Below are 12061 nucleotides of genomic sequence, written 5' to 3'. Positions count from 1 at the left end.
TCAGTGGTGTAGTTCAATTCGGATCACTTTTTGCGGTAATTTTGTAGGAATGTTACGTTCCTACAAAATCACCGCAAAAAGTGATCCGAATTTAACTTTTATATAGTGTAAAATTATCATTGCCTGGAAGAGGGACAAATTCATTATACCCGTATCATTGTCTGTTTTTACGCGGCATCGTAGCAGAACGTTAAATCGCTTGAGGTATGTCTTTGCCAGTAGGCTAGTAACCAGCCACGATCAATGCCTGCCACAGAAAGGTCGTCAAACTTATTTAAGTCCTATAAAACTAACGACTCCAACAGACGGACAAGTGCTGCACACTTGTGGGCAAGAAAAATAAAAATATATTTTTTTTGCGTCAAGTCGAGCCGTCATGTACGTAGTGACCAACACACGATCAATATTATAGTTGTGGGTGCTATAAAATCGTGAGAATAATTGACCGTTTGTGGCTAGCATAATAACAATAGACCAATAGTTGTATAAATAGACTAGCAGATGCCCTGTGGTTTTATCCACGTAGTTCTCGTTGCCGTAGGTATACTGGAATAAAATATAGCCTATGCTACTCAGTGAAAATATAGCTTTCAAATGGTGAAAGAATTTTCAAAATCGGTCCAGTAGTTTTGAATTAATTCGTAATAAATGAACAAAAGGAAAACAAATCTTACCTCTGTAATATTACTTTAGATTGACAGATAGTCAGTAATTATGTCATTGTTCTATTACACGCATTTGCATGCAACAGGCTTTTCTATTACGTGCATATTAGTGACAATGTCACAACACGCGACATGTATGTTTGTGTGTGATTTATAAATAATAATTAATCAATCTCTTACCAATCACGCAATTACTTGAAAAAAACGAATTGTATTTATCTTTTCAATTACGAGTAATTCAACAAATAGTAACTTTTTTCGAAAAACAAAACTGTCTATGTTTATTATGAGATTTTTAATAAATTAATTTAACGTGCGAATTTTCTAGTTGCAACGGCATCTTCCATGATAATATTAGGGGCTAGCCAACGGCCCGCGGTTGCACCTACGTAGTTCCCGTTCCCGTGAGAATACGGTGATAAAATATAGCCTATGACACTCACAAATAACGTGGCTTTCTAGTGCTCATAGAATATAGAAAATAGGTTAAGTAGATCCCCTAAAATACGAGAAATTTTGCCTCTATATGTATAATATTAATTATTATAGATTAGCCGAGATTACGAATAGGTTCTTTATCATCATTCGAAGTTAACATATACATACGGAATGGCGCAAATATTTGGAAAACCATGTTTGTTGTTAATGACTACTTAGCAGATTTTGTCTGCGCACCCCCCTCATCCCCTTAACATAATATTTAGAAACTTTACACAATTATTTTAAAATCGAATTTTTGATATCATTATTCATTACAAGGAAACGTGATTAAAAATAATTTTATTATTACAATATTATGTAACTTAATTAGCTTTTATATTAATGGAAAAAGGTTATTACTGAGTACCTTGCGAAATAAATTAATTATTTGTAATAGGTTTTTGAACGAGCTCCATTAAGCCCGTTATATACTGCTCGCCGCAAAATGGACGTTTTGAGTCGCTCGCACCTGATGCCGGCGCCTTGCCCTAAAATGGCGAATTTAACCGCACCGAGTTTTATCATTATTACCACTTGCACTTTATCAGCGATGTTATTATAAGCACGGAAACATTAGAGACTGCTAGCAGTACAATTCACTAACCTAGACGTTTGTTAGTGGACATAATATACAAAATATTAGCTACTAGCAGACGCCCGCGACTTCGTCTGCGTAAAATTCAGTTTTTCTCAAATCCCAAGGGTACCATGGATTTTATCAGGATGAAAAGTAGCCTATGTGTTTAAACCAATAAATTATCTATCTTCGTTTTTAATTTCAGCAAAAATGGTTCAGTAGTTGCGGCGTTAAAGAGTTACAAAAACAACAAACAGCCAGATAAACAACCATACAAACTGTCGCGTCTATAATATTATCAGAAAGTAGGATTGTTAGTAATTGTTAAGTCGTCGTTAAGTCAATCATCATCATCATCATTATCATCATCATCATCATCATCATCATCATCATCATCATCATCATCATCATCATATACTATATGACGCCGCGCGGTTTCACTCGCGTGGTTCCCGTTCCCGTAGGAATACGGGAATAATATATAGCCTATAGCCTTCCTCGATAAATGGGCTATCTAATACTGAAAGAATTTTTCAAATCGGACCAGTAGTTCCTGAGATTAGCGCGTTCAATCAAACAAACAAACAAACAAACAAACAAACAAACAAACAAACTCTTCAGCTTTATAATATTAGTATAGATTCGACCTACCATATTCGACGTTGAGGACGAGATTCTCAAAATTAGTGTGGTTAGGTTAATAGTCCACCTTCCTGGTCCAATGCGAATTGGCAGATTTCACACACGTAGAGAATTTAGAAAATTCTCAGGTATGCAGGTTTCCTCATCATGATTTCCTTAACCGTTTGAGACACGTGATGTTTAATTTCTTAAAATGCACACAACTGAAATGTTGGAGGTGCATGTCCCGGACCAGATTCGAACCTCGAAATCGAAAGTAAAGCTTATATTATAATCAATATTTAGCTGTAAAAGTCCTGTAAAACTGCTGGGATTGTTAAAGGGCAAATAAACCTAGGTACAGGCTCATCGATCTAGTCTTCCTGCGTGGTCAGGGTCCCGAGCAACTAGGTCAGGGACAACGTAACAGATGCTCGCTCCAGCAAATTGAGATTGCGATCTAGACTCCATTAATTTTGTCAGCTATGACATTTTTCTCGTCCTTAGATGAAAATTGATTAAGACTTTATAGGAGTGATTTTAAAAAAAGCGTTATCATCATAAGCCTGTTTTAGCAGCCCACGACAGGTTCACGCCTCCCTCTTTATATGAGAGGGGATTTATGGAGCTCAGACCCACCACTCTGCTCCTATACGAGTTGGCGAGCTTAGGGTCATGATGTTAATTTTAACAACGACTACTATCCTTTTAGGAACCAGTTGGGAAATTTAATGATAATTACGACATACAAATAATTTATTTACACACACATGTACTTTGTAATAAGAATTTAAACAAACTCAAAAGTCTAACTTGTTAATAATTTTAGCTGAGTATTTAGCAAATTCTCAAACTCAAATGGACAGAGTTTTGGCCTTACTTGTTGTCGCTATACGAAAATCGCCCAGAATGAAGTGCGCAATGACTAATATAGGCTTGCTGACCTGTACCGCCATTATTAATCTCTACTTTGATGATTTCATCTCACAATTCTCCTAACAATTCTGTATCCATACATAATATTAAAAATGTGTAAGTGTATGTCAATCTGTCTGTTTGTTTGTTCGACTGTCACGGCAAAACGGAGTGACAAATTGACGTGATTTTTTAAGTGGAGATAGTTGAAAGGATGGAGAGTGACGTAGGCTACTTTTTGTCGCTTTCTAACTCCCCACTTCCCTAAAATGGGAGGTGGAAGTTTGTATGGAGCATTCCGCAATTTTCAAGGTAGAAAGTTAAAAATTGGTATGCAGACATCATTTTTTATAGTATGATTAACAACCCTAATAGGGATAGGGTGGGAGTAGGGAAGGGTAGGGAAGAAGCACACATTAGTCAAAGCGAAGCTAGACCGGGACCGACAGTTTTAAAGTGCTCTCCGAGACGCAGGAGTTACAACACCAAGGAAAATTTTAAAAGCCCGACCCAGGATTCGAACCCAATACCTAGATCCGAATGTAAATTAACTACTGTACCAACGAGGCTCAAAGAGCTCTACAGTTTTAAAAATGTCGTCTCTAATATTAACAAAGTTCATTAACCCCATCTAAATATGGGACTTAACTTGATTACTTTAATGTTCACAGGATCAGGATGTCGTTAACACTGTCTACTGTCTGGACAAACTTAATGATTCATTTAAGTATAATAAACTAGTTTTTTTCGCGACTTCGCTACTTAAAATTTTTATCAAGCCCATTTTAACGACCCGCTCGGCTATGCCTCGCTCCTTAAAAGAAATGGAGTATGAAACCCAATACGCTGCTCGAATGTGGATTGGCGGGCTTATTTGGCTCTTTTACGATCTTCTGTACCTTACCTACTGTTAATCGAATCAATCAATATTTTTTTTATAATTTTATTCAAAGTACAAACAGTGAGTTCAGCTCGAAAGCTCGTGAGAACCAGACTTATTTGAAAATCCTCAATTTGCCATTTTGAGTTGTCTCTAAAATCCCCATGACGTCATCAAGAAGAAAACTGCGCCTTATAATAGCGATTATGTAATGATAATAGGTACATTTCGATCAGTGAAGCGCTAAGTAACTCTAAAATCCCGGAAGACTGGGGACATTACGTCCAAGTAGAGCGAAAAGTCACTAAGTCCCCAAATTGCCATTTTGAGTTAAGTCTTTAAACTCCCCATGACGTAATCAACCACCACCAGACCACCCTACCGACAGAGACGTACCGCCAAGCGATTTAGCGTTCCGGTACGAGTCGTATAGAAACTGAAAAGAGTGTGGATTTTCATCCTCCTCCTAACAAGTTAGCCCGCTTCCATCTTAGACTGCACCATCACTTACCGGCAAACTTGTAAAGAATTAAAAAAAAAATTGGGTTAATGAGGCGCCAAGTAGGCAACTCTACAACCCCGGGTGGCTGGGGACATAACGTCCCCGTAGAGCGAAAATCACAAAGTCCTCAAATTGCCATTTTGAGTTATGTCTTTAAACTCCCCATGACGTAATCAAGAAGTGTTAACAAAAGAAAAGTCACGTCTTATTTAGCGATTACGTGTAACTTATTAAAGGTACATTTGGGTTAGTGAGGCGCCAAGTAGGCAACTCTACAATCACATAAAGAGAGCAAAAATCACAAAGTCCTCAAATTGCCATTTTGAGTTATGTCTTTAAGATTCCATGACGTAATCGAGAAGTGTTAACTGAAGAAAAGTCAGTCTTATTTAGCGATTATGTGTAACTTGTTATTAGGTACATTTGGGTTAGTGAGGCGCTAAATGAGTGCAATAACAACCAGTTGGTACAGTTACAAATACAGATACAATGGTATCGATACCTAGTTGTTCTATATTCCATACCATACCATACCTACCATATGGAGACCATACCTATTTAAATTCACGAGTCGCGTAACTGAAGTAGCAATGGGCGGGGCACATAGTTCGAAGAGCCGATTGGAGTCCCGAGGTGCAGGAATGGCGACCCCGCACTAGAAAGCGCAATGTTGGTCGACCTAGTGGGGGGGTCAAGAGACACGAGAACTTCCATTTATTCATATTGTTGACATCGATGTTGACAACATTAGCTGAATTGTGACACTTGTCCTTTCACCCGCATAATTAACGTTCTTGGGAATACGGGAATAAAATATGACAACCAAATAACGTAGCTTTCTCGTGGTGAAAGAATTTTCAAAATCGGTTTAGTAGATCCAGAGATGACCCCAGAATATAACAAACTTTACCTCTATTACAGAATATATAATATGTAAAAGTACCTCTATAAAACAGGCGTGATAGCCCAGTGGATATGACCTCTGTCTCCGATTCCGGAGGGTGTGGGTTCAAATCCAGTCCGGGGCATGAACCTCCAACTTTTCAGTTGTGTGCATTTTAAGAAATAAAATATCACGTGTCTCAAACATTGAAGGAAAACATCGTGAGGAAACCTACATACCAGAGAATTTTCTTAATTCTCTGCGTGTGTGAAGTCTGCCAATCCGCATTGGGCCACCGTGGTGGACTATTGGCCTAACCCTGCTTAATATGAGAGGAGACTCGAGCTCAGCAGTGAGCCGAATATGGGTTGATAACGACCTCTATAAAATATGAGTTAGAAGTGCCACGAGCATTTCTTAATATACATTGTTGACACGATGTTGACAACAGCAGCTGAATTGTGTCGATTACCCTCATTGTGTATTTGAGTTTGAGTTTAAGAGTTTGTTTGTTTGATTGAACGCGCTAATCTCAGGAACTACTAATCCGATTTAAAAAAAATATTTTAGTGTTACATAGCCCATTTATTGAGGAAGGCTATAGGCTATATATTATCCCCGTATTCCCACGGGAACGGAAACCATACGGGTAAATCCGTGCGGCGTCAGCTAGTAACTTTATATATAGTGTCATAATGTTCTGTAATTCAGTGTCACTGCTGGAAAACGGGAAGAAATCCCTAACGCCTGCCTCTATCTATCCCATTCATTCCTGGCATAGTTTGTATCTCGCATCTCTGTCGCGCGCAGCATCCGTATCGATCTGCCCGGTGCCCTTGACCTTCCCTGCGCGTAAACAGGGTCCTGACCTTGTTGCGTTGATAGCGGAGGTTATAGTCGCTAGATGAGCTGTGAGTGATTTGTATACAACCCGTATTCGGCTCACTATTGAGCATCAGTCTCCTCTCAGAGTGAGAGTGGGTTAGGCATTAGTTCTTAAGGCTTGAGATTTCACGTCATCAACCTATATTCGGCTCACTGCTGAGCTCGAGTCTCCTCTCAGAATGAGAGGGGTTAGGCTAATAGTCCACCACGCTGACCCAATGCGGATTGGCAGACTTCAGACACGCAGAGAATTAACATAATTCTCTGGTATGCAGGTTTCCTCACGATGTTTTCCTTCACCGATTGAGACACGTGATATTTAATTTCTTAAAATGCACGCAACTGAAAAGTTGGAGGTGCATGCCCCGGACCGGATTCGAACCCACACCTTCCGGAATCGGAGGCAGAGGTCATATCCACTGGGCTATCACAGCTCTCTTGAGATTTGACTAGTGCATATTATAACAATTATTGACCTAAGCTAAGACTTATGTATTGGGTTGTTTGCCTTTTAATAAAAACTATTATTATTATTAGTCCACCACAGTGGCCCAATACGAATTAGCAGATTTTAGAGAATTAAGAAAATTTTCTGTTAAATAGAAGATAATGCTTTGCGTTTCTAAGTCGACTATAGCAAAGTTAAAACGAAGGAATTCATACTATCCATACTCAGTGTTGTGCACTTCGTTGGTGCAAAAATGAAGTGCATAGAAGACTCGATACAAAATTGAATTGAAGAAGTTTTGCACTTTGTACGATTTCGACGCACAGTGCCAACCCTACTTAAATACCAAAGTGAGCGTTAAGTTAGTTACTTAAGATTTTGTATAGTGATATGTCACTAGCGCATCAAAACTGAGGCTAACAAAAGCGCCTAGTTGAAGGCATTTCATTTCAGTAAACAATGAAAGTTATTTAAACAAATAATACCTAAATATATGTACATATATACGATGATGAGAGAAATAGTAGATTGTTATACAAGGGGCTAAAAAAACCCATTTTGAACGAGGTATTTTTATATAGAAACCGAGTTTATAATGGGTTTAGCCCCGCGTGTTACACAATACTTTTCACTACGATTGCGAGAAAATAAAATAACTCGGTACAGTCTTCTTCTTCGGCCTCGCCTTTTCCCGTTTATACGGGGTCGGCTTTCCCAATCATGTGGCGCCATTTTGTACGCTCCTTTGCGTCATCGTCTGTCATGCCCTTATCTTTCAGGTCCTTACGGACCTTCGTTAACCACGTTGTTGGTGGTCTTCCCTTCCCCCGCTTCTTAGTATCCATGGAAAGGCACTTTTTTACGACATGGTCATCTGGTCTTCGCATCACATGACCGTACCATCTCAGCCTGGACTCTTTTGCTTTTTCAGCTATTTCTGCGACCTTGAAGCTCCCTCTTATGTGTTCATTGCGCACCTTGTCCTTGAGTGTCACTCCTCCCGACCATCGCAACATACGCATTTCTGTTGTGTGAAGTTTCTGCTCATGGGTTTTTTTTAGAGCCCATACTTCGCTGCCGTATAGGAGTGCTGGTCTGACGGCTGTCTTGTAAACTTTGCCCTTTGTTCTTATGGGAATCTTTTTGTCACATAATACTCCAGTAAGCGTACGCCATTTAGTCCAGCCTGTTGATATTCTGTGAGATATATCCGCTTCAATTGATCCGTCTTCCGAAAGTATAGATCCTAGATATTTAAACGTTTTCACTCTAGGCAAGCTCGTATTTTCTATCTTTATGTCTGCGTTGATGTCATTACGGTCGAAGTTGCAAGACATATACACTGTTTTAGTTCTACTGATGCGTAAACCATTAGTTTCTAGTGACAATCTCCATTTCTCTAAACTTTCTTGGATCTCTTGGATGTTATTTGAAATGAGGACCACATCATCAGCATATAAAAGGTTCCAAGGAGTTGGCCGTTGTATATTTGCTGTCAGATAGTTTATGACTGCATTAAATAGCAGAGGGCTGAGAGCGCTGCCCTGATGGACACCAACAGTGATATCAAAGGATTTAGACAATCCCGCTGGGCTTCTCACGCTCGTTTTGACATTGTTGTACATGTCTTTAACAAGTCTTACGTAAAGTTCAGGGACACCATGAGCTCTTAAAGCTTGCCATATTATCGCCCTGGGTACGCGATCAAACGCCTTTTCCAGGTCGATAAACACTAGCCATAGATTTTGCTTATTCTCGCGAGCTTTTTCCATAACTAATCTGACAGCATGAATAGCATCAGTGGTCCCCTTTCCAGCAGTAAAGCCAAATTGATTTTCGGTTAGGAGGATATGACTGGTGAGGCGCTCACTGAGAACTCTTTCCCAGATCTTAAGGGTATGTGATGTTAATTTGATTCCCCGGTAGTTTCCGCAGTCACGAACATCGCCTTTGTTTTTATAGAAAGGAACTAAAATACTATTTCTCCAAGTATCTGGCATTTCTTCACTGGATAAGATGTTATTAAATAATTTAGTAAGCCATACCTCTCCATCAGCTTTTAGTGTTTTCCATATTTCAGTCGGTATTTCATCTGGACCACTTGCTTTATGGTTTTTCATTTTGCGTATCGCATTTTTGACCTCAGCCGATGTGATTTTATTGATGGGTCCTAGCGTCATTGGTTCCTTTGTTTCTGACTGTCGCGGGAATTCATCATTTAACCGATGATTGTAGTACTCAAGCCATCTATCACATATATCCTTATCATTTGTAAGCAATATCCCTTCGCGATTTTTAACATACTTGGTGGTTTGAAAATCTTTTGAGCTATTGTGCCTTTGTCTTGCTAATTTATATATTTCAGTGTCAGTTGCTAGTTCTAGGCGTGCATAAAGGTCCTGCTCTGCTTTATCTCTTTCAATAGCCACTGTTCTTCTGGCTGCTTTCTTGGCCACCTTGTAGTCCTCTCTGTCTTTGTCTGAACATGTTTTTTGCCAGATTTTGAATCGACGTTTCTTTTCAGCCACTGTTTCATTGGTTTGGTTGTTCCACCATTTTATATCTTTTTTGTTATTTAAAGCTCCTTTACTGATTCCTAATAGATTTTTGGCGTTACTAACACAGAAATTTTCAAACTTTGACCAGGTGGTATTCGGTGTCTCACAGTCACAATGGTTGTCACAGAAATAGCTCCTAATATTGTCTATAAGTTTACTTCCTTTATCACTGGGGAGGTTGTACCATTTTATTTTGGTAATTCTAGCCTTCTTTTGTTTAATAGGTGTTCTAAGTTTCATGGCTGCAAGCAATAGTCTATGCTGTGATGTTAGAGGTTCGCCAGGAATTACCTTACAGTCCTTTATTTGCCTGAGATTACGTTTATCTATTAAAATATAATCTATTTGGGTTTGTGCATTTCCACTTTTGTAAGTGATGAGATGTTCGTCTTTCTTTTTGAAAAATGTATTTACTATAGCTAGGTTATGCGCGGCTGCAAATTCTAGTATTGTAGTTCCCTCATTGTTATGGTTTCCAAAACCGAACCCACCGTGTTGTTCCTCAAAGCCGCGCCTGTTGGCGCCCACGTGACCGTTTAAGTCACCACATATAAGCTTTTGCTCTTGTGCTGGGATAGAGGATAAGACAGTATGCAATTCCTCCCAGAACTCCTGTTTTTCGGTTTCGGGACAGCCGGTTTGTGGCGCATACACTGAGAGAATGTTCAAACATGGCTGCTTGTCCAAGGCCAGTTTTACTGAGATGATACGATCACTTGGTCTACTAATATCAACTACTTTTTGGCTAAAGAACTGATCCAGTATTATTCCCACCCCATTTTTAGTATTCTCTTTCCCGTTATATATTAGTTTAAACCCCTTTCCTATTTGTCGTGATTTGGCGCCTTTCCATTTCGTCTCTTGCACACAGCAGATGTTTATGCGACGTCACGTGCGACGACGTAAATTACGGTCACAAATTCACAATGAATTTATTTAAAAAATATCAAGTAATTAGATTATTCACGGCAATAATTGTTTTTAAATTCTCGCTCTTTAATTTTATTTTCTTTACTAATATATTTTTTTCTCATGAAGAAAAGGCAAAGGTATCACACCGTACAACCTTGTCTTCAAATCTCGCAATGTTTTTGAGCAAGAGTTGTGAAAAAGATTAAGTAGCCCTTTTTAAAGATTGAAAAAGGCATGACGCCTTTTTCTATCTTAGCCACAAAATTAAAATAAAAACGTTTTGCAAAGTTGATATATCGTGTGAATTCGTGTGATATATTATTTAGGTTTAAGGTGCGAATCGCAAATATTTATGAATTCTCTTCCACCTTCAGTATTCACCATTGATTAGGCATCTTCTAGACAAGGGCATTTGCCTTACCACCGTTAGGCGGAGTAAATAACCGCTACGTAATAAAAGAAATGTTTTATTATAGTACGAATAGATACAATTATTGTCCTTGAAAACATTTGTCAATAAAGTATTCTCGGCACGCGCCGGTGTTTAGTAGCCGGCAGTTTATAACGTCAACTTCTGATTTATTACCCTCACTGAGCTCGGGAATTCGGCGTTTTCACTCCGCTATGTTACTTTTCATCTCTAGATTTCATTTATTTGGTACTATTTCGTCCGCGTGGAAATCAATGTTAAATTATTTATACATTTAAACCTTCGTTCTTAAATCACTGAATCAATCCGAGGATATTCCTTCAATTTTCAAAAGGACTATGTCCAGAATGAACATCAAATGCTAATGCAATGTTAAGGTTCAAATTTAGGTCTGTCTGACTGCCTGATTTAGATACTTAGTGAAGTCCAAGCAAAACTACTAAAGCTGGCAAGCTGAAAATTAGACAGTTTCTTAAAAAAATACGAAATATAATGTGATTCAAAATTTATCTAAAGTGGTGAAATAGGGCTTGAAAGTTTACATTGATTTCCACGCGGACGAAGTCGCGGGCTTCCGCTAGTAGGAGAATGTATAATAAACAAACAACATACACGTCAAATTGAGAACCTCCTCCTTTTTTTGAAGTCGGTTATTAAAAAAGAAATACATATTTCCAAAACCACAAACCGTTCCTCAAATCTCCCTGAAATCCTGAAATTGGGCGATCCTAGAGAGGATTGCCCAAAAGTGTGCTTTTCGAAGTTGCCATTCCTGACATGTCTATTACGAGTGGTACAAAATCTTTGGTCAGACATAAATGTTGTGTTTGTTGTGTTGCAGTGCGGGCGGATGTCGGGCGGAGGCGGCGCGGGGCTGATGTCGTGCGTGCGCGAGGGCTCGCTCGAGCCGCCCTACCGACCGCCGCACGCCGACTCCAACACCCATGGTGAGTACAAGTTGTGTTGTGTGCGGGCGGATGTCGGGGATATAGTAGATTGTAATACAAGGGGCTAAAAAGATCCATTATATACGAGGTAGTTTTAGAGCACGAGCCTTAAGGCGAGGGCTACTAAATAGAAACCGAGTTTATAATGGGTTTAGCCCCGCGTGTTACACTATGCTTTTCACGATTGCGAGAAAAAAAAATTCGGAACAGTATTCATCATTTAAATTATTTTTGCAGAGCAGCTCGCAACTCAATAAAAATCAAAGAAAAAAAAGTTACGGAATACGTAACTTTTTACATACGTAACACACAAGAACGCTGCATTTCGTTCCAATTTCAATTTTTTTTTATCAAACAA

General features: G+C 39.0%; 1 protein-coding gene across 1 annotated transcript in view; it reads left to right on the top strand.

Moving 5' to 3' along the window:
* LOC112049971 (uncharacterized) overlaps positions 1-12061 on the top strand; it is a 154098-nt gene that overhangs the window by 83679 nt on the left and 58358 nt on the right. Inside the window, exon 3 of the mRNA XM_052888799.1 lies at positions 11598-11703. Within this exon, the coding sequence (XP_052744759.1) occupies positions 11607-11703 (97 nt within the window). The 5' untranslated portion in view covers positions 11598-11606. The remainder of the gene's footprint in view (positions 1-11597; positions 11704-12061) is intronic.

The sequence above is a fragment of the Bicyclus anynana genome, chromosome 23, assembly GCF_947172395.1.
Source record: "Bicyclus anynana chromosome 23, ilBicAnyn1.1, whole genome shotgun sequence".
In the NCBI taxonomy this organism is placed as follows: Eukaryota; Metazoa; Arthropoda; class Insecta; order Lepidoptera; family Nymphalidae; genus Bicyclus; species Bicyclus anynana.
The sequence above is the reverse complement of the archived record's forward strand: the minus strand, read 5'-3'. Positions and strand labels throughout refer to the sequence as shown.